Here is a 24557-nt window from a genome sequence, read left to right as displayed (position 1 = left end):
TCTGTTACTTAGTTGTATTGGAATGGAATTACTCATTCTAATATAGTGAAGGGAACGCCTATGAGTGTTGCTGATTTTCGGTTCAGTACTTGGTCCCTTATTGTGGTCGTTTTCTTTTCAATTTGAAAATGTCAGCTTTTCCCCTTGGTTTAGGTTCCCCTGTACCCATAGAGGTAGTCTGGGTAGAGGCATGTAATGCAGGTTGAGCCCAGATGTAGCTCCATTCCTGTCCTGCCATCTAGTGGAGAAACGTGCATGCAGTGCTGGCCACTGTAAAACATGGTGCGATTTCTAAATTCCTATATTGAGTGAAACAGAAGGTTTAGTCTGTACCTAATGCCCAAATATTCATAACATATTTAAGAAGTAGTAGTAATCCTGGCCAACATGGTAAAACCCCGTCTCTACTAAAAATACAAAAAATAGCCGGGCATGGTGGCACATGCCGGTGGTCCCAGCTATTTGGGAGGCTGAGGCGGGAGAATCGCTTGAAGCTAGGAGGCGGAGGTCGCAGTGAGCCGAGATTACGCCATTGCACTCCAGCCTTGCGCTGGAGCAAGACTCCGTCTCAAAAAAAAAAAAAAAAAAAAAAAAAAAAAGTAGTAGTACTGGTAGTCAATGGCAGTTGATGAGTTACTAAAAAAGATAGGTCCTTAAAAAATGTACTAAATACAAAAGTAACTAATGGAATTCCCAAAATGAAAAGTAATAAAATCTAGCATTGCAAATATAATAATGTAAAATAAAATTATTTGGCACTGGCACAGAGATGGATAGATAATTGGAACAGAATAGAATTCAGAAACAGACTGTGAGGGTGGCATTTCAAATAATTGAGAAGATGAAATATTAAATAACTAATGCTGAAAAGACTGACTAACCATTTGGTTAAAAATAAAGATGGATATTAGTGTTATTCTTATCTTTAAAATAAATTCTCATTGGATAAAATGTTGAAATGTTAAAGAAATGATACTATAAAATTCTGAAAAGAAAATATGGACCATTTAAAAGATAATCTTGAAGTGAGAAAGTCTTGCTAATAAGACAGTAAACCCAGAGGCCATTTCAGAAAAGACATTTGTCCTTCCAGCAAACAATATGAAAACAATTTGAATTTGTTTCTCTGATTAGTCGTGTGGAACAAAGATTTTTTTTATGTTTATGCCATTTAGCTTTCTTCTGTGAATAGGTGCTTTCTGGTTTTCTGGTGCTTGTGGTTTAATCCCCCTATTTTTTTTTTTTTTTTTTTTTTGAGAGGGAGTCTTGGTCTGGAGTGCAGTGGTGCGATCTCAGCTCACTGCAGCCTCTGCCTCCTGGATTCAAGTAATTCTCCTGCCTCAGCCTCCCGAGTAGCTGGGACTACAGGCGCATGCCACCACGCCTGGTGAATTTTTGTATTTTTAGTAGAGACAGGGTTTCAACATGTTGGCCAGGATGGTCTTGATCTCCTGACCTCATGATCCACCTGCTTTGGCCTCCCAAAGTACTGGGATTACAGGTGTGAGTCACTGCACCTGGCCTTATTCCCCCTATATTATTTTAGTATTAATCCTTTATTATGTGTGTTATAAATATTTGTCAGTCTATTAATTACTTTGTTGATTTTTAAAATGTCTTTTTAAATTATAATTCAATTTGTAACTTTTAATTTCTCTTTGACTTTTATTAGTAGAGGATAGAACCTCATATTTTTTCTTAAATCAGTAGCTGATTGTCTCTGTCATCTTGTTCCATTATCCCCATTTATGCAGGTTTCCTTCCTTTTGTCCCTTAGTAAAGTTTTCATGTTTTCTTCATGTATATTTGGTATATTTTTGTCAGATTTATTCTTAGGTCTTTGGATTTTGTTGCTACTACAAATAATTTTTTTAGTCCAGTTTTAAAATTTGGTATTTGACCAGGAGCAGGATTCTGAAGTACTTTTACTTCTAAAAATGTTACATTTGTGGAGTTAGGGGGTGGTGTGTGTGTGTGTGCCGAAAATATTTACCATGAAGTTTGTTTTTTAAGAGCTGTTATTAAGTAAATTTGCCTTTTATAACTGATGGATCTTACATTCCAAAAAATCCTGTATTTTTATATAAAGGTGGGACATCCTGAGGGCCTCCCAACTCACAGGAAGATATCAGTATACTTTTTGTGACGTTCCAATTTCAAAGTTTTGCCATGAGTTCAGCAAATTTAAGATCGCTTCCACCTTGTCAACTGAATCCAAAACCCAACCCCTTCAATGTTCTTATAAAGTATCCATCACACCAAATGTTCTGTGAATTTAGGCTGAAGACTAGAGATCATGGGGAGGGGTTACATCAAGGGACAGTGAGGCATCCACCTGTTTACTATCTCTGCTGTGGCCTTTCACCTCCGACTCAGAAAATAGCAGTTTGCATGTCACCTTGGTTCCCACTCTTCCTTCTAAGCCAAGTGGAATATTATCTTCTAAAAGTACTGAGTATTTTTCCCAAAGGAAACCATGATGAATATAATTTTTTCTACTCCTTTACAACATATGCGTTCAAATGATTTTACTGTGTAGCATTTATATTTGTTTTAAGTACCTCTAGCTTAGGATTGTACATAAAATTTTAAATCATTCTGCTCTTGTTTATTACTTTCAATCCACGGATAACACTATTAAATTTTCAGCACCTTGGATATTCTTGGTAAATGTATCAAAATATAAAAGTTTTAATTCAAAGTTGACATAGACTCTATTTGTTTTATATATAGATGTTCTTTGACTTACAGTGGGGTTCTCTTCTGATAAGACTAATGTAAGTTGAAAATATTTCAAGTCAAAATGTGTTTAATACACATAACATACCAATGTCATAGCCTAGTCTAGCCTACTCTAAACATATTCAGAACATTTGCATTAGCCTACACTTGGACAAAATCATCTGCCAAGACAGCACACAGTTATGTGTGCATCTCTTGATTTCATTGCTGACTAGCAGCTACAGCTCACTGTCACTGTCCAAGCATATTACCAGCCTTGGAAAAGATCAAAATTTAAAATTTGAAGTACAGGCTCTACTGAAGGAGTATAGCTCACACAACATCATAAAGTTGAAAAATCGTAAGTCAGGGATTATCTGTATTTATAAATAGAGCTTCCTGGAACATAAGATGTTTTGGTATGGTTTTCTTCCCTACCAATAATCATAGCCTATTTTACTCATTCAGTAGCTAGAAGGATGCACCTCCTTTCTGTCATCAGTCTTGGTCATGCAGTGACATTATTAATTTTGGGGGTCATAAAATGTGGTCTCTCTGTCCCCTGCTAAGAACAAGTGCAATAAAGAAAGTTAATGCAAATCACTTTAGGTTATAAAATGAATAGAAAAGGGGAAAAGGGAAAGGAAAGAAAACTTAGGCTTATTGTTCCATTAAATACTTAATTAAGCTGTGTAGTGATGCCATTGTAGTGATGCCATTGTGATGATACTTCTTATTGTGCAGTACTCCTTAGCTACGAATCAGTTATGCTACAAATTGGTGTGAAATGCAGAAGCATGGCTGACACAGCCATGGCAATAACTCATTCTTCCTGAGTGAGAGACCTGCAGGGTCTATGAGATATAACCGTGGCAATTCACTCTACACATTATGAACACAGAATGAGTCAGGCCCCTGCTTTCATGACTGCAATATGGCATAAGAGTCATCAATGGACAGCAAGTGTGTCATTCTTACAGTGGAATTAATGTGTTCCTCAACATGTCATGGCTCTATTAGTTTTCCTAAACTGAAGCTGGGTGTCTTTGGCGAAGATTTATTCAAAGGGATGACATCCTTAAAAACAAGTTTGTGCCTATAGAATAAAATGAAGTAAGGGTGGTATTCCTTAAAATGAACTGCTTTGATTTTCAATGCAAATCAATCATACTGGCAAAAATTTGTCAAAGATGCATTAACAAATTTTTGCCAGTATAATTCATTTTTCATATGTTTAATCCACGTCTTTTGCTTGTGTCTGCATACAACTCTGACCATGTATCCATTGTCGTTTCCATATTTTAACCTTTTTCTGAGATTTTAAGGCTTTAGCCACTGATTTTTAAGTTGTTTTTGTTACTTACTGATCTTACCAAATAAACCGTATGTCCTTATTTCAGTTAGCATTATCAGATGAAATGTTGTAAACAACAGCAGTTATTTAGAAGAAAATATCATATTCTTTTCTTTACTAATTAAGAAAAGTACTTGAAAGATTATGACACCAATTATAAACTAGATTGGTCTTTGTAAAACTTACTGCCCTGTTTTATTTACAGGATCTCCAAAGATGGGTAAATGGTGCTAATGAACATGGCTTTGTCTTGGTATCTTTTGGAGCTGGTGTCAAGTATCTGTCAGAAGATATTGCTAACAAACTGGCAGGAGCTCTGGGGAGATTGCCTCAAAAAGTGATATGGAGGTAAGGTAATAATGCAGATTGTTTCTTTGCTATTGACACTCAGTATCTCCCTGTTTAGCCCACAAGACCCAGTAAAGTCTAGCACGTTGTTTCCCTGGCAAGATTAGCAAGATGCCCTTGACTTTTCATTTTGTTACTTAGCGTATTCAAATCTAGGAATTAATTCATAAGGCTCTATGATGAATAAAGAAACCTCCAACTTATGGCGTAGAAAGAAGATATGATTCAGGATGACTTTTCCTTGTGTCCGATGCATATTTATGTTTCCCTCAGAATTCTACCCGCATTAACTCTTTTAATATTTATTATAATTTTTAAAATTATTTGTAATTGCATGCCTTTTTATATACTCCTTCAAATCAGTTTTTTGAAATGGGGAAGAAAATGATGGATTTTGAATACCTAAAATACCGTGGACTCTTTTGGACTCCCACTTTGTCCCCTTTACATATGTTTTTGATTTATTTTATTCAAGAAACCTGGCCTTTAAAAACACAATCACTTACCATTTAACACAGTTTAAGACAGAACCATAGATTGACCCCAGCATTTTTTTGGAAGGCTTTGCCAACACATGACTATCTTTGGAAATTGCAACCTAATGTTGAAAAATTCAGACATGAACACTCTCTTTAGCACTTATTTATTGAGCACATACTACCACTGTTGAACTCTAGGGATACAACGTTGGTCCCATAGTTGCTACCATGAGTAGAAGAAAGTGTTCCTCAAGCCATTGCAAGTAGGCTTTGAGTAACAGATTTTCCTTTTATAACAAATGGGTAAGGATTAGCTTCTACTTCTCCTGGCTGAGCTCTGCACTGATACCTGTTTTATTCTAACTGTTCAGGACTTTTCCCTTCAGATTCCACTCCCATTGGGTTTCCTCTATTAGGCTGAACCCCAGAAAGTACCTCTTCTGCTTCCTTTAGCACAGTTTATACCTACTCCATTTAGACTCTTTGTCACCCTCTCAATTGTTAGGCATATTTATGTTTTATCTTTTGAAGATCAGACAGGAAACACCCTGCTTTGCCCCACAAAACTTTTATCTCTGGTGAAGCTAAAGAAGAGAACTTTCTAATTTCTTTCAATACTTGTTCCTTCCCTTGGGCTCAGGGTGTTAAGGATTAGGGATATTGACTGCCCTAGCAATATCCAAGAGGTGGCCCTCTCTGCCCCATCTTGTTCTAGCTTCTGGGTGTTTGTAGGGAATGACCTTCTAGAGTAGCTTTATTATTTATTTTATTTTATTTTTACCCGTCTCTGTATGTGTATAGGGTGAGGAGCCAATGGAAAATAGACCTCTATATAAACACATTATTTGTTTTTCCCCCCAACAAGTGAAAGTTTTTATTAAAAAGATACTTAATCAAATATTTATTGTTACCAAAGCATGGATTCATTCTTAAGAATACCAAAAAAAGATCATCTAAGATTTATTTTAAATCCCACACTTTAATCAGAGAGCCCATACTATGAATATGGTTTTTATTTTTAAAAGATTAATTGTCTGGTGTACATTTTAGGTTTTCTGGACCCAAACCAAAGAATCTAGGAAGCAACACTAAACTCATAGAATGGTTACCACAGAATGACCTGCTTGGTAAGTCAATGATGTGTGGTTACTTACTTGGCTGTTAGGTTTTAATACATAAATGTGATTTTTTTACTTGAGAGGTTCATACAGTATGTGTGTAGTATATGGTAGAGTTACTATGTTTTTTATCCAGGGTCTCAAGTCTTAAATTTGAGGCCAAAATTTTAAGTCTTTATTTATTGGAAAAGAATTTGTAAAATGTAAACATTTGGGTCTCCGTATTAAAATTTTTAGACCAGTCACCAATTTTAATTATCTGAAAATTATTTACTTAATAAACTATATAAATTAGTAGTGAATAATATTATACCTATTAGAGAAATCAGGTGAAAGTAGAACAGTTAAAACAATAAGAATGTAGATTTAGGTTACAGGTTTATTACAGATGGTCTGAGAACCAAGAGAAATTAGAAATTAGTTATTCATTTGTCTGAAACCAAAGAGAAGCAGAAGACCAGGGGAACAGTCAATTTATTTTAACTTTGATTGGATTATCTGCTTCTATTTCCTCCTAAATCACTGGATATTTTTGAAGCACTTTATATTATTTAATTTTGGGGATTCTGATTCTCAAAATTAAAATAGTAACCATTATATGCATATCTTCTAAGTGTGTTTGAGTCTAGATAATTTAACTCCATGTTCAAATAAGCACAGATAGTAAAAATGTAAATTTTTATTCATTAAATTTTTAGGAAAACTTAATGCCATAGTATCCTTTAATATATTATCAATTAAGGAAATTATAAAAAGATTATTTATTTTGACAGTATTGACCCCTATTTATTCCATATTACTAATGCCTTTAACATGTAAAAGTGGCTTTGATTTTAAATTATACTTTTAAGAAAAGAAATTGAAACTGTATTTTAATCCAGCTATAGTGATTCTCCTAAAAATTAGCAAATTGAATTTTATAACTAAAAACCAGTAAAGAATTTTATGTATATAATTTCTTTCATCTAGCTTATTATACTAGTAGTATTCTATAGATGCTAAAACTGAAGAAAAAAGAATACGAGGCAATTTACCTTTCTTGATACTTGTATTTTTTTTTTCTTTTCAAGTCTTTTATGGGTTTACTATTATGACTTAGACTCCTTGGAATCTAAGGAAAGAAGCAGGAAATTTGAGTAAGATAACTTGACTATCAGCTACCTCAGTGTAACACTGTTATGTATGAACATCTAAACTTTATTGTATGTGGGGTTTTCCATTTATTATTGTTTTCCTTTTTCTTTATTTTTTTTTTTGACTGTGAGGCTCTACTGCAATGTCCATGCTTGAACATCCTCCTCAAGTCCATAGCTCCTCTATGCTTCTCAATCTCAGCTCTCTGACTTTTTCAAGATTAGTATCCTTTTTAACAACAGGCATGATCCTTGTGAGTCCTCTAATACCTTCTATGATCAAAAGATTCCTCCAGGATGAGAAGTGGGAATCAAATCAATATCTTTCCTCTCCCCTCATAGTCGCCTCCCCTTCCCCCACCACCCGCCTCCGCCACATAGCAGCTCTGCTTTATTTTTTTTACTGTTGGGCTTGGTGGTAGGTTTTGTTCAAAGAGAGGAGTTTCTTCTAAAAATAAATTTTGAAGTCCACTTCTAGGGAAGATCCTTTAGTTGGACCTAAGAGTCAGAGAAGCCACTTGTGTGTAAGGGCTAGAGACACTAACTAACCAATTCCACTAGACTTCAGGAAGGAAGAGCTTCAGGAGCCCCATTGAGACCATGGTTCCTACAACAGTAATTTTGTACCTGGCACATGTATATTTTCAAAGATCGAACTGGTGAAATTATACCTTTAGGAATCCTTTATCTGAAATGCATGTTTACTGTAGTGTCAATTTTTAATAAATTTATGGGAAAATCTCTTCTGTAGAGTAATAATGTAAGTTGTTTTCTTTTTCATCTTTCTTCAGGGCATTCAAAGATTAAAGCCTTCCTGAGCCATGGTGGTTTGAACAGTATTTTTGAAACTATGTATCATGGTGTGCCTGTAGTGGGAATTCCACTCTTTGGAGACCACTATGATACTATGACCAGGGTACAGGCAAAAGGCATGGGGATATTACTAGAATGGAAGACAGTTACTGAAAAAGAGCTCTATGAAGCACTGGTGAAAGTTATCAATAATCCCAGGTAAGGTTTCAGTTAACATTAAAGCTGATGAATGTACACACCACAGTATATTATCAGTAGCCAATTATTTTTAATAGATTGTTAATAAATTATCAAATTATGGAAATATCCTTTAGATTCCTGTGATAATGCTTTATGCATGTTTTCTATAATTTAGAAAATAAAAACAGCAGTCATTCAACTATCATGTTATAATACCAAATAATATTCTACCAGGATTTTCCAAACTGAAGGAGAAAATACAATGTGAACAATCTTCGGGCATCTACATTGTGTTAAATGTTGTGTGCTTTATTTCATTTTCATACTTATAACAGCTGTATATCATAGTGTTTATTATCCACATTATACAAGCAGGCACTTGAAATTCAGAGGGCTTAAGTAATTTGGCTCACACAGCAGTAGGAGTCCAAAGTAGAAGCCAGAACTGTCTGATTCCCAAGACAGTGCTCTTTGTACTGCGTGGTAAGCCCAGTGTTGCTGGGTTTCCCTAGCACTGAGTATTGCAGAAATGCTGAGATTTATTTACACAGGTGAATGATGAAGCAGAATCTTTATTTTATTTTGCTTTTCAAATTCTTGATGGGTCCTGAATTAGTTAAGCTAGTTCACAAATGAGTCTCAAAGGGTGAAGAACTGGCCCGTGTAGTTTTAAAACAAAGCAGCAGTTTTCTTCATTTTTAGACATGATATTTAATTTATGTTGCATTTCCAACAGCATTAAAGATTAGAAGAGTATAACTTTTTCTGTTTATAGCCAGGGGATACGGCTTAACACTGGCTTGAGAAACACTGCCACATTCTACGGAACAACCAATAATAAAAAAAATTATTTTATATAAAAAGATACAGCTTGCATATAAAAGGCTGAATTCAACTGAGGTTCATTATGCTGCCTTTATGTGAGCTCAGGGGTGACCTTCATGCTTTAGTTTCTTAAAGGATCCCATGTTGGATACAGCTCTGGCATTGGAGCAATGTGTTTCATAACTAGGGTTGCCTGAGTATATTCCTTCTTCTGTTATCTGTAGTTTTTCTTTTAAGGTGTGCTTTTCAAAACATTATGTTATTTCATGTATGTATGTACATATATATATATATTTCCAGTCTTTTAGGAAGATTTGTAAAATATAGTCCTAAGTAGAATTATGGGGAAACAGTGGCAGAACTGCTGAGATTGGGTTGGTTAAAAAGGAAAGAGCAAAAATCTAGGTTATTTACAGGAAGTTAGTCCAGTTGTGTTTTATGAGGCATGAGCCAAGCTGAATCAGAGCAAGAACAGGTTACAATCTTAAGTCACACTGCAATTAAATTCCAGCTATAGAATATTGAAGACATGTAAGTGCTTATTTAAGAATTATTTTGTGCAGTGAATAAATTTATATCATTCCCAAAAGTATGCATATCAGATAATGAGTTAATTGCATGAAACTTGAAAACCTTAAATATTTAACTGAAAGGCTTTTTGTACGTAGAAAGATGTCATAGTCAATGTAAACATGCCAGTGATTTGTGTAGCGTGTCCTTTGCTAAAAGTCATTATATAAAGTCATTTATCTTTCTTTGTTTCAAATATGACACTATTCCACATTTAACAGGTGATAATTATTGAAAAGTTTAGTTTGCTTCACTAATATTGTGTCTGAGATATTCTAGTTTAAACCAAGTAACTAATACTATAAAAGAAGTATTCCTTTTATGAAGCCACCATCATCCTGATACCAAAACTAGGAAGAGACACAACAAAAAATGAAAACTTCAAGCCAATATCTCTGATGAACATCAATGCAAGAATTCTCAATAAAACAGTGGCAAACCAAATCTAACAGCACATCAAAAAACTTATCCACCACGATCAAATCAGCTTCATTCCTGGGATGCCAGGCTGGTTCAACATATGTAAATCTATAAACATAATCCATCACATAAACAGAACCAATGACAAAAATCACATGATTATCTTAATAGATGCAGAGAAGCCTTTGATAAAATTCAGTATCCTTTCATGTAGAAACCTCTCGATAAACTAGATATTGATGGAACATATCTCAAAATAATAAGAGCTATTTATGACAAACCCACAGCCAATATCATACTGAATGGGTAAAAGCTAGAAGCATTCCCTTTGAAAGCCAGCACAAGATAAGGATGCCCTTTCTCGCCACTTCTATTCAACATAGTATTGGAAGTTCTGGCCAGGGCAATCAGGCAAGAGAAAGAAATAAAGGTATTCAAATCAGAAGAAAATAAGTCAAATTGTCTCTGTTTGTAGATGACATGATTGTATATTTAGAAACCCCCATCATCTCAACCCAAAAACTTTTTGAACTGAAAGGAACTTCAGCAGTCTCAGGATACAAAATCAATGTGCAAAAATCACAAGCATTCCTTTATACCAACAATAGGCAAGCAGAGAGCCATATCATGAATGAACTCCCATTCAACAATCACTACAAAGAGGATAAGATATCTAGGAATACAGCTAACAAGGGATGTGAAGGACATCTTCAAGGAGAACTACAAACCAGTGCTCAATGAAATAAGAGAGGACACAAACAAATGGAAAAACATTCCATCCTCATGGACAGGAAAAATCAATATTGTGAAAATGGCCATACTGCCCAAAGTAATTTATGGATTCAATGCTATTCCCATCAAACTACCATTTATATTCTTCACAGAGTTCAAAAAAACTATTTTAAATTTCATATGGAATCAAAGAAGACCCCATATACCCAAGACAATCATAAGGACAAAAAAAAAAAAAAGACTACAGACATCATTATACTACCTGACTTCGAACTATACTACAAGGTTATAGTAACCAAAATAGCATGGTACTGGTACCAAAACAGACATGTAGACCAGTGGAGCAGAACAGAGACCTCAGAAATTACACCAGACATCTACAACCATCTGATCTACAAACCTGCCAAAAACTAGCAATGGGGCATGGATATCCTATTCAGTAAATGGTGTTGGGAAAACTGGCTAGCCATATGCAGAAAACTAAAACTGGACCCCTTCCTTACACCTTATATGAAAATTAACTCAAGATGGATTAAAGACTTAAATGTAAAGCCCCAAACCATAAAAACCCTAAAAGAAAACCATGTCCAATATCATTCAGGACATGAACATTCATGACTGAAACATCAAAAACAATTGCAGCCAAAGCCAAAATTGGCAAATGGGATCTAATTAAACTAAAGAGCTTCTGCACAGCAAAAGAAACTATGATCAAAGTGAGCAGGCAACTTACAGAATGGGAGAAAATTTTTGCAATCTATCCCTCTGACAAAGGTCTACTATCCAGAATTTAAAAGGAACTTAAACATATTTACAAGAAAAAAACAACCCCATCAAAAGGTGGACAAAGGATATGAACAGACACTTATGTGACCAACAAGCATGAAAAAAAAGCTCAACATCAATGATCATCAGAGAAATGCAAATCAAAACCACAATGAGATACCATCTCACACCAGTCAGAATGGCGATTATTAAAAAGTCAGGAAACAATAGTTGCTGGTGAGGCTGTGGAGAAAAAGGAATGCTTTATACTGTTGGTGGGAATGTAAATTAGGTCAACCATGTGGAAGATACTATGGTGATTCCTAAAGGATCTAGAACCAGAAATACCATTTGACCCAGCAATTCCATTATTGGGTATATACCCAAAGAAATATAAATCATTCTACTGTGAAGACACATACACCTGTATGTTTATTGCAGCCCAATTATAATAGCAAAGACATAGAACCAACCCAAATGGCCATTGATGATAGACTGGATAAAGAAAATGTGGTACATATACACCATGGAATACTATGCAGCATTAAAAAGGAATGAGATCATGTTCTTTGCAGAGACATGAATGAAGCATCATCCTCAGCATACAAACACAGGAACAGAAAACCAAATACCACATGTTCTCACTCATAAGTGGGAGTTGAACAATGAGAACACATGGGACACAGGGGGAACAACGCCTCAGGGCCTGTTGGGGGCTGGGAGGTTGGGGGAGGGAACTTAGCGGATGGGTCAATAGGTGCAGCAAACCACCATGGCACGTGTATACCTATGTAACAAACCTACACATTCTGTACATGTATCCCATTTTCTCTTTTTAGAAGAAAAAAAAGACCCAAGAAGTATTTCTTTTTTTTAACCTTCAACTTAAGTGAAATTACACATCTTACATCTCTGCTTCCTAATGCTTTGGATTCATTTAATAAAAGCCTATTGCTTTTTGGTTGTTTGAGAGGTTTCTTTTGAGTCTGGAGCTTTTATTGTTACAAGAAAGATGGAGAGTTGATTATTAACTTAGCACATATTGAAACTTTGGTCAACTTTTCATAGAAGATATTTATACTTTTATAAAATTTAATGTGCATATGATCCCCATAAAAGGTAATTGTTTTATTAAAAGAGATTTTATTTAAGAGATCCCTTGGAATAACTTAGAGATGTCTCGAGTGACTATTTTAATCACACTATTTTTTTGCAATATTCATATTCTTGCTGGAAGGAACTTTGAATTGTGAAGTAAACCGGGCTCATAGGACAATGCCACTACACTAAATTTGAGGTCAGTTTCAGCATGGAAACTACCTACCCCTCAAAAATTTATCTGCCGTCTCCAATATTCCTTTCCAGTTGATCCATAGACCTCTTCTGAATAGAATAGTCATACAAAATCAAATTAGTAAGCAATCAGCTGTTTTTTTTTTGAGATGGGGTTTCGCTCTTGTTGCCCAGGCTGAAGTGCAATGGCATGATCTTGGCTCATTACAGCCCATCTTCAGCGTTCAAGTGATTATCCTGTCTCAGCCTGTCGAGTTGCTGGGATTACAGCTGCATGCCATAATGCCTGGCTAATTTTTGTATTTTTAGTAGAGACGAGGTTTCATCATGTTGGTCAGGCTGGTCTCCAACTCCTGACCTCAGATGATCCACCCACTTTGGCCTCCCAAAGTGCTGGGATTACAGGCGTGAGCCACCGTGCCCAGCCACAATCCAGCTTTATGAGTCTACTCCTAGGTGGGACTAAGAGTCTCACTGATGAAAGTCCTTGTTCAGATAAAGTGAGGCAGATGCCAAGAGCTTTAGTGATCTATGACTTAGTGAACATATTGAAGTTCCATATGAGTTAATAATTAATTCAAGAGTGCAAGAAGTCAGATTTCCCACAGAAGCATCTCTTTAATCTGTTTAATCATCTCTATAGAAAGAGTTATATACACAGTGACATTAAGGAACCTGAAGACTTAAGATTGTTTTTGTCCTCCTTTTCCATCTTTGTTAAAATAGAAGGTTGGATTTTATTTTCTAAGATGTCATGTTTCATTTTTGTATTTTAAAGATACTCCTTTGCCTCATAAGCATTTTCTCATAAAATGGAGTAATATAAACTTTCTAGTTTCCCTTTTACCATCAGTTATAAATTATGATAAATTACAAAGCAAGGGAGGCCTTTTAATATTTGGTGAGGCTTTTATATTTTTAAAACTACTAGATTTATTGTATGGTCGTAATTTTCTTATGAGGCATTGACGAGAGAGAAAACTTGCCTGTTAATTACATGCTCTTATGTAATAGGTTTAATTTGCTTTTTCCCTCTCTCCTAACAACCTTCTGTCCACTGCCTCTCAAATTTGTTTTCATAACTGTTAAAACTTAATGTTTAGGTCTAGAGTCAAACCATAAAAAATAAAGATCAAATCAACTCTTAAATATCTGAGTAGATTTTTCATTAGACTTTGTAATCTCGTAGCTCCATCCTCACCTTTCAAGCTACTTTCTCACCTTTCCTTTCATTACATCCCAAACTGTAGTCATTTCCAGCAGCATGTCCTATGTTCTGTGTTACTGTGTCCTGTTATTAACTCTGCCATGTGAGTCATCCAAACTGGAAACATTGCAGTTACATATCATTTCTCCCTTTCCTTTCACATTTAATCCACACTGTTACCAATTCCTGTCAACAAGTCAGTCTCTCATTGGCCATTGTTGAGGTCTTTTTAATGGACTTTCCACCATGAGTATCTTCCTTCTGGTTTAACACCCAGTCTCCCTCATCTAATGGCTCCCTGGTTCTAAGAAAGAAGCTATTATATCTTGTCATTCAGAATACCCATGGGGAAGACATATCTTCTTCCAGTCTAATTTCTGACTAAACTTTATACTCTCCAAATGAACTTGTTCTGGGGATATTCTCACTCTCCCACTTTTATGACTTAGTTTACACTCTTCTCTTGGCTTATCAAGTCTTCACACATGTCCAATCTTTTGTTCTTCTATAATGCAAAACTCCATAGTGCTATATCATCCATGATAGATTTTGTATCTCTTGAGGTGGAAATTATTTTTTATGTCTAAACAATATAAACTTCAGTCAGGGATTCATGCAACGGGACTTTAGCCATTTGTCAAAGATTGGCACAGGAATGTGCAGTCACATGTTTTTAGATTAAAATAAAATGCTTATATTTAATCACTTTGTGATTCCCCATTTTCCTTGTTTTTTTAATTAACCATTTAAGAGGGTGTTTTCTTTATGCATATATACATGCATATACTACCTGTACAATATATACTGTATATAACATAAAATCTGACTTCATGGTGTTTCTCAACTCTTTTGTTATCTCTTTAATAAGTATATCTTCACCCCATATTTAATGTTATTTTAAATTAAAATTAAATATCATTGCTAAAAAAAAGTGGTAGAATGAAGTTCTGTATCTTTTTCTCCATGTTTCTTTTAGAATCTAATAAATTTACTTTCCAACCTGGTTGAGACTTGTTGATTTATACTATTTAAAAGTATGTGGAGATAGGGGAGGAAGGCAGCAAATCACACTGCCACGTATGCACCTATGCAACAACCTTGCATGTTTTTCACATGTACCCCAAAACCTAAAATGCAATTAAAAAAAAAAAAAAAAGAAAGAAATTTAGAAGAAGAAAAAAAAAAAAGTATGTGGAGAGAAAATTTGTATGTAATGTAGTGTGGAAGCAGCATAAGGTTTGGAGTCAGAAAATTCTGGGTCTCAACTTTGTAACATAATCAAATTACTTCGTCTCCCTGATTTTCATTTTTCTCACCAATTTAAAATATATTTTATTGAGTTAACATAAGCTAATGTGCTTAAAGCACTTAACATAGTGCTTGTGCATGCAAAGTACTTAATAAAGAATAGTTGTTTTTATTATTTCCCCTTTTTAAATGGAGTTATCCATAAATATAGAAGTTTATTATAAACATCATCATTCTGTGTTTTGTCCCCTCTCCATAGCTACCGTCAGAGGGCCCAGAAGCTTTCGGAAATTCACAAGGATCAACCTGGTCACCCTGTCAATCGAACTATCTATTGGATAGATTATATTATTCGTCACAATGGAGCCCATCACCTACGTGCCGCTGTCCATCAAATCTCTTTTTGTCAGTATTTTTTACTGGATATTGCCTTTGTGCTTTTGCTTGGTGCTGCCTTGTTTTACTTTCTCTTGTCTTGGGTGACAAAATTTATCTACAGGAAAATCAAAAGTCTGTGGTCTAGAAGTAGACATAGCACAGTTAATGGACATTACCACAATGGAATCCTCAATGGCAAGTACAAAAGAAATGGCCATATTAAACATGAAAAGAAAGTGAAATGAGCCAACAACCCACGTGATAGAAATAAATTGGTTCACTCATTGAATTTTTATTGCTATTATTTAGTCTAACAGCTACTAAAAGTAAAACATCAGTAAACAATTTTAACACACCCTTATGAGATCTTACTAATGAAATTCTGTGGAATTAAGCTGGCTGTAAAAAGCACAAACCTAAAATGCAAAAATGTATTTTATTCAAATACTGATGCAGAGAGTTTTGGCACTGAACCTTTTAGAAGCCTTAATTATTTAAATCAATTAAGTGACTATGTCAGACCTTAGTTTTAAATCTTGATACGTGTGTGTCCCAGATCAGAAATGGTTTCGTTTTTCTTAATAAGTTTGTGTGTATGTGTGTGTGTATGTGTGTATGTATGTGTCCTAATTAAGAGAATTTTTACTGGCTGCTTGTTACATTTGTTGAGGGTACAACACATTCAAGATAAGGCAAAAAGATAGTCAGGATCCAGAGGTTTCTTTTCTAGCATTTAATATGTGTGAACTCAGAACACTACCATGAAAGAACACTTTCCCCCAAAACTGGATGCAGAGGAAGAAAAGAAAAAAAGAATGGCATACTTTTTTTTCTTTTGTATTTTTTGTTTTAGTTTTTTGTTGTTGTTCTTGTTCTTGCTTTTCTTTTCTGATAGAGGATGGCCACTTCTGGGGGAAAAGCATATAATTAAGTAAATGTATACATTGGTTTTCACATTTATTTTGTTTTCTCAATACCAATAATTTTCTTCTGGAAGAATTTTACAGTTTTTTCTATTTCACTTTAATGAGTAACATTATGTTCAATGCATAAGTAAGACAAAGCAATGAAATTCTGACTTTGTTCAAAGTACTGAAGAGTATTGCTTCTAGGGCATTTTTCAACAGCACCATTGTATTGTTGAATGTTTATTTAACTGTTGGATGGCTTTTCTATGATGTAACTTTTGAATGTTCAGGTGTTACATTTCCAAATTTTTACCTTTAAAAAAACCATCTTCTGATCCCTGTTATTGCTTAGGCCACACAATCTATGTTATATTAGGTGCCAATATTTAATTCTTTTAAATGGAACATTTTCAGTTTTCCATATTGGTGCCTGCTTTTTCTGGAGAGGTTTAAGATCTTGTTAACAAATCTTACTTTACACTATATACAGACATGACAGATAAATTGTACCACTTGTTTGTAAAAATGAATTCCAGTCACCCTCCTTATTCCCTCAGCCCCCACCTCAGCAGCCTTTTTGGTCATCGTGGCTGACATGGAACAGTGACAGTATTCATTTGAGAACAGGGATGCAAGTCACAGACATCATAAAATCAGGGCCTCCCTGCTGAAGCACTCACTAGTTGGCAACTATGAATTTATTCCATGTCATTCTGTTTACTTAGCACTTGCACTACCCTTGTTGGTTGAGTGTATGCTTTATTTGTTTGTAGTTTGAAATCCCACATTTGATAGCTGAGAGTAGGCAAATACAACATTTACCTAATGTCATTCACTAACATGGAAGAGTTGTGAAAATTCTAGAATGCTGTAAATCCTTGGCATACACTATGACAAACAACTTCATTACTCTCCCACCAGGAGCTGTTCTCCTGTACTTAGAAACAATGTCACAAGTAGTTTTCTAATGTACAATGCAGACAAATGTACTGCTCTCTGAATACTTGAAGAAATGGTATTATACATACATAGAAACCTGTTAGTTACGCCTTTTCACAATCTTATTACGATGTTGCCGTTAAAAGGGAAAAAAGATACAGGCAATGAATGGTGGGATAGTAAGAGGACTTAGAGTGTATGAATGCGTTGGTTTTACTTTTTTGGAATTTGATTAAGTTGACAGTAGGCACTGATTGGATGATTAAGCATAAGTTAATCTCCACTGTGATAAAAACTTAATAAACGATTTAAAATAGAGAAGTGTTGTTGGAATAAAATTTTTATTCAGATTTTATTTCATAATATTATATATATATATAATATTATATATATATATATATCTCAAACATGTTATATATAACATGTTTCTAAGAAAGGTCTCCCAACTTTTATATGTATATATGAGTGTGGAAACAATGTATTAAATGTGAGACTTTTTTTTTTTTATTGTTAAACAGAGGAATTTACCTTACAAGGACATCAACATGAATCTTAAAATTCTGTTCCAGAATTAAGAATGTTAATTGTAGGTATTTACTGATCATTGTTGTTGTTGTTTGTTTGTTTTTTTTCTAGTAAGATTATTGTTAGACAGCTTTGGTAAATAGGGTAATTTTTAAATTTTCCACGCTTGAGCTAGAGTCTATAATAAAGTAAAGTTTTCAAGAAGGTACTTATTCATTTATTATTTAGAAAGAGTTTCTGCAACTATTAAAATATTTCCATAGCTGGCTATCATTGTGTCAAACACAAATGAGAAGACATTTTTCCTCTAGAGTGACAACTTCTAATATCCCTCCACAGAGACATAAGGGCAGGATTTGGATGTCTGGGGTTGGTAAGAGCTAATGTTTGGGTTAAAGTAATAGTTCATGCTTGAAGCTAGAGATTCTCTTCATAAGTTAACTACTCACCCAGTCCCAAATGCTACTAAAACTGAACAACTCCACTTCAAAAATAAAAGGTTTGTAAACGAAAGAATCAAAATAAGTTAAAGAAAAATCTAAAGGTATGTCAGCAATCTGTTTTATTGAAAGCATAATTCATATTTCATTCTAGCTTCTAAGTAATTCAAACAGCTTGTAAATATAAAATCACATTAGAGAATGGTTATTTGCAATCGTTATAGTGAAAAACAGTCTGAAATTGAAAACTTCTACATTTCATATGATGAAGTGTGAGAATTATAGGAGTTCTATTATTGAAACTTCTCTAAAATGTGCGTCAAAGAGCTGTTTATCATGTTTCTGAGACGGTAACGTTTTAGCCAGCTTTTGAAGACATATATTTCATGTGCAGATACTACTGATATTTTTGACAGCAAAAACATTTTTCCAACAAATTTAATTAGAAGGGTCTTAGATGTCAGCATAATTAAAGTATTGATATTGTCATTTTCCTACAAGTCCTGCAAAGTGTTAAAAATCTCCGATCACTTGGGTGTTGGGTTGCTGAGTTAGGGTTAGCAGGGCAGGTAAGTGTATTGGTACCAAGACTCATAGCTTTTAAAATACAGAAACCAAAGGCACACAATCCTTATGTGACTCATACCTTCACTTTGGGTAAGGCAGACATGATGTAAGGGAGAATTCATTTATATTGTAGCCTGCAAGATTAGTGATCTTTCTTATTAGTATAATAAAATCAGCAGATTATTTTTAATAGAGTAATATATAATCCAAGTTCAGAACTACAGATAGAATTATGTTATTCAAATAAAACAATTATAATGTCAGTCTACTTAAAGAAGTTCAACATCAACATTAATCTCAGGTAATAATATTATCTCAGGCTTTTCATTTATTAACCAATAAAACCTGAAGTTCTTGCTGAATTTTATAGAATTAAAAGTATTTTATTTATGTGTTAGTTTCTATCTATAATTAGTTTTCACTTTTCAGGAACCCTATTTTGTGCAGTGATTATTCCATATTCCTAAGAGCAGAGGTGACTTGAGTTCCACTGTGTCAGTTTAATATTTACTTAATTTATTTATTTATTTGGCGACAGAGCCTCACTCTGTAGCTCAGACTGGAGTGCAGTGGTGCAATCCCGGCTCACTGAAACCTCTACCTCCCTGGTTCAAACAATTCTCCTGCCTCAGTCTCCCTAGTAGCTGGGATAACAGGCATGCACTATCACACCTAGCTAATTTTCACAGTTTTAGTAGAGATGGGGTTTTGAGATGTGGGCTAGGCTCTCCTCCAACTCTTGGCCTCAAGTAATCTGCCCGCCTTGGCCTCCCAAAGTGCAGCGATTACAGGTGTGAGCCACCGCGCCCAGCCGATACCTGTACTATTAAGAAGATAATATCTACTAAACTGAGGCTTAGCCTTAATATTAGGATCATATTTCCATTGAAGTAAAAAATACCAAAAAAACAATGCAGAGAGAAAAGTTTTGTTGCTGAGATCCTTTATGCAAATAGATAATACTTTAATTGAGGGATCTATTACTCTTTTACTTAGCACAGTACTGCATTAGAGTATCTAATGTGTTCAAAGGATGATTTTCATATGTTCATGATAATTTTGCTTTAGTTACCCTCGTAGGACTTTGGCTGAAGGTCATGAATATTCTTTACTTTTAACAGAAAATGAAAACCTTTGAATGTAAATGCATTTGATAAATTGCACGATAACATTAAACTTCAAATTAGCAAGGATGTGTATCTCTGGGTAATTATTTTGTCTACAAATCAAAGGAACTGGCAGAGATCAGACATCCAGAAAAGTCCAACACTATGATATATTAAAGATTCTCAATTCTGCTTCCAATCTGGATTCCGCCCTCCGGGTATAATGAGAGATTCAACTTATGAGTAAGAAGGCAAGGCAAGGGTACTTAAAAATAGCAAAGTGGCTGGTCCGAGTGCAGTGGTGTTTACAACTAATTCATCACAACCAGTTACAGATTTCTTTGTTCCTTCTCCACTCCCACTGCTTCACTTGACTAGCCTAAAAATAAATAAATAAATAAATTAATTAATTAAAAATAGCAAGTTTGGGTCATTAAGACATATTAAATAAACAAAAATATGTATTATTAATACCATTTATATATATTTGTGTGTGTAGTTAGCATTTAAATTATCCTCACAATTCTTTAGAAATTTGATTTTTAAAACATTTAAAATGCTTTCTCGATTTTTTTTAAAGAAAGGGAATATTATGAACTCGAAGTCTTTTAAGAAGCAAAACCTATTTTTTTTAAAACTAAAGTTCAAAAGGACTGGCAAGTTTTAGAAATTTGGTCAGATGTACCCTCTGTAACAATTCTTGCTTAAAATATTAGGAATAAATAGAGTGAAATTGTTACAAAATAAAATCAAGTCACTGCTTTGAATATATTCACCTTTCTTGTGCTTCTGTCTTCCTATTCTAAGATGAAAAACATTTTGAGATTTAGAAATTTAAATTACATTTAGATTATAGTATAAATAACATTTTTCTTAAAACTGATACATGACTTCTCATTTGCGATCTCAAAGAAGATGAAGGCAAGGAAGAAATACTTTGGGTACCTCTGAGTAAATTTTATGAATCCAAGAGAATGGATACACCAGTTGCACCATTTGAGAAAGCACAATTAATTCTGAGTTTGAATATGACATACCCCAGATCTAGATTTCATACTACTGATAGGACATAGCCTTCCTTACCTGTTCTCTCCCATCTTCTTGCTGCCAAGCTTTCAGTTTCCTCTCTTGGGTTTTCTATTACTCTTAGGTATTTTCCAAGCTACCGTATCCTTTTCAAGTTTATGGTGCATAGATTGTGCCTATGTATCAAATGTGTATCTAATGATTTTTTTTTTTTTTTTTTTTTTTTTTTTTTTTTTTTTTGAGACAGAGTCTCACTTTGTTGCCCAGGCTGGAGTGCAGTGGCACAATCTTGGCTCACTACAACCTCCTCCTCCCAGGTTCAAGTGATTTTCCTGCCTCAGCCTCCTGAGTAGCTGGAACTACAGATGTGCTCCCCCACACTCAGCTAATTTTTGTATTTTTAGTAGAGATGGGGTTTCCCCATGTTGGCCAGTCTCTTCTTGAATTCCTGACCCCCAGTGATCCACCCACCTTGGCCTCCCAAAGTGCTGGGATTACAGGTGTGAGCCACTGTGCCCAGCCAGATACTTTGTATTTTTTATTATTTTTAACAATGTGGAAATACAATCAACTCAAACATTCTAATTTACACATGCAAACCAAGAGAATGCCTAGCCTTTAAAAAAAAAAATCTTTTATCTGTACTAGATAAATGCCATTTAGGATGTAAGATCAAAAACAACGGATGTGCATATGGTGCTTCTTATGGGTATTGGGAGGAGGGCTACCACTGAATGAGCATTGCACTCCCTCAGGGCACTGTGTGAAGCTCTGGATGTGGCACTGCATGAACCACGTGGGGCATAGCTCAGTGGTCTCTAAACTATCAAGCCACATATGCCCCTTCTTATCCCCAACTTGGTCAGTTAAAATTTTTAGACAACTACCTTGTACAAATAGAGATGTTGGCTTTCCACTGTGGACACCTGCCTCAAACATTCATTCTTGGTGCTCCTAACAGGATCCCTTTGCACCAGAAAATGAGCGTTGTCTCTGATTCTGTAAATTTCACTTAACATCGCTCATATCCCCAATGTTACAATATGCTAGAACTACAGCCAGCTGTCTTCTAGAGCACAAGCAAAGCCCAAAACAAATAGATGGCAGGTGTTCAAAAACGTATCTGAAGCTAGGATCGCAGCAGTAATTATCTTCCTTATAAAAATGAACAGAAAGTTGTGGATAGCAAAGACCAGGACAATCTGGGAAGGAAGCAGCAGTGAGTGGTTACAGATCAAAAACTACCTCAGAATTCCTCTCATACTTTTCAAAATGTATTTTTATTCCACTTGGTATATTTCAGTGATGTTCCGGAGAGGCTTATCTAAATTGGATAAGTGGGGCCCCCAACTATGCAATCTATATTTTGGAATGGTCATCCATCTTATTATTATTATTATTTCATCAGGGATAAGGTGGGAAAGATAAAAAATCAAGCAAAGACCTTGAAAGGTCTTGAATGTAAGACCCAAAGATGTCAAAGGAATTTGGCAAGTGCAAGACTGGCAATATCTAGGCATCTATAGGCATATGGGCCATATTATGTCATACATGTTTTAGTGATGTGGATTTCAACATAAATGGATCTCCTATCTGACAATGTGGGTATACCACTGAAAGTGTAGGTGGCACCAACTCACATGTTTGTGCATATCAAGACAAGGTGCAGAACATCTCTTTGCTGTCTATCATTTATTATATCAGAGGTAAATGACAGAAATGTAACTATTTTTTGTTCTCCAATCATAAATAAATTTAGCATTAGGTGACACGGAATTTTATTTTATAGTTGTTTGTTCTATTCATCTACCAGCTTTCAGATGCCAGGTCTAGTATGTTTGCTCTTCCTCACTGGTTGAGAAACTGCTCCTAGATATGTACAGTAAATCTATTCGAATTACCTAAGATATTCTATGAAAATGAAATAGAAAAGAACCAGATGAGGAAACAGTACAATTTTTATAGGTATTTTAGGTTCACTAAAATTTCATGTAATTTATGTTGATTTAATTTCGTATTTCTTTAAATGAATAGTAGCCTTATATCACCACTTTATAATACTCAAGCTTTAAAGTTTAACAGTATTAAGAGTGCCATCCTAAAATTCTATTATGAAGTATAAAAGGAAACTAAATATATAGCTTACAAATATATAACCCATCTATTCATGCAATTAAACAATTATTGTCAGTTTTTTAAACTCTATCCTTGTGTATGGCTTGGGATGACAGGTTTATTGCTACTTTTCAGGGTTTTCTATAAACTTTGCCTTTTGGATTTCAATTATAAACTAACAATTGAAAATGTGGGTTGCCTGTTAATTTTCGACTGTAATACAGAACATTGTTCAAGACTACTTGTCACTTGACCGTTATTGATATTCCAGCTCTTGAATCCTCTTACCAATCAGTCCAAATGCTCTTATTAGTTCCGGATAGGAAAATATCTTGTTGTTATTGGCATCAAATAGCTCCAGTTGTTTTTGTTCTGGTGTCTCTTCTCCTAGAAGGCTCTGTATTTCATTTTGAGTTAAATATCCATTTGCATTGTTGTCAGTGTTATAACTGAGCAAGTTGAATGGGAAGCACCACACTCTGAGTTTGAATCACGAGTCCTTTATTGCCAGTGTCCGAGAGTCAGCTCACGCTCAAATCTCTGGGCCCCGAGGAAGGGGTGTGATTTTCTTTTCTATTAAGGGGGCAAAGCGGAATTTTACAGAAGCAGAATAAGCGAGTTAGGGGAGGAAACTGGTAACCAGGGAAGGTGGAAATTCTCATGATTGTTGGTTACTAAGGGGGTTGATCACAATGAGCAAGGGACTTGCCAACCAGGATGTGGTTACAACAGGTGCAAGATTCTGGGCACAGCGTGACCTGGAGACGCACAGCGTGACCTAGTTGTGCACCTGGGGGCGACGTGGCAGGGGGAAAAGCTAAGATGGAGTCAGTTAGGTCTACATCTAAGATGGAGTTAGTTTGGTTTATCTCAGTCAGCACCACAAAAAAAGACTTGAAGATCTATGAAATAAAAAGTTTCGTATATTTCAACTCAAATTTTCAATGTTAACCCAAACATCTACACCTTTCAGAACAGCATTTTGTCTTCTTGGGGTTGGTCTTCTTTCTGGTCCTCAAACATACCTAGGTCATTTTTAGCTCCACCTCGGCTTTCATTGCACATCCCTTTACCACTTTAGTTGCTCCTTTCCTCTCTTTCAATATCCAGCTTACCACTTTTCTTCATTCTACTTGAATTATCTGATCATTTGCTTTAATAATTTTTCTTCTGTGATCTGCATTCTCATGATGTTTTTATATCTAATCATAAACTAGTGTTTCATCATTTTCTGTTTGCCTCATTCCTTAATATGGGCATGATAATAGGATATTCTTCCTCACTGGTAGTGTAGTTTTTGATATATTCATTGGATCTTCTTTCTCTCCTAAAACTGTTCTAAAATCT

The 24557-nt window shown here is 35.0% G+C and overlaps 1 protein-coding gene across 3 annotated transcripts in view; it reads left to right on the top strand.

The window, feature by feature from the left end:
• The window catches only part of UGT8 (UDP glycosyltransferase 8), an 82288-nt gene extending 64536 nt beyond the window's left edge, over nucleotides 1–17752 (top strand). For all 3 annotated transcript variants that reach the window (XM_012472888.3, XM_012472889.2, XM_021676418.2), the window contains exons 3-6: nucleotides 4281–4423; nucleotides 5953–6029; nucleotides 7945–8164; nucleotides 15466–17752. In XM_012472888.3, the coding sequence (XP_012328311.2) occupies nucleotides 4281–4423; nucleotides 5953–6029; nucleotides 7945–8164; nucleotides 15466–15829 (804 nt within the window). In that variant the 3' untranslated portion in view covers nucleotides 15830–17752. The remainder of the gene's footprint in view (nucleotides 1–4280; nucleotides 4424–5952; nucleotides 6030–7944; nucleotides 8165–15465) is intronic.
• Nucleotides 17753–24557: the final 6805 nt, after the last annotated feature.

Source organism: Aotus nancymaae, unplaced genomic scaffold (genome assembly GCF_030222135.1).
Source record: "Aotus nancymaae isolate 86718 unplaced genomic scaffold, 86718_ANA_hifiasm-v0.15.2.pri h1tg000033l, whole genome shotgun sequence".
Classification (NCBI taxonomy): Eukaryota; Metazoa; Chordata; class Mammalia; order Primates; family Aotidae; genus Aotus; species Aotus nancymaae.
The sequence above is the reverse complement of the archived record's forward strand: the minus strand, read 5'-3'. Positions and strand labels throughout refer to the sequence as shown.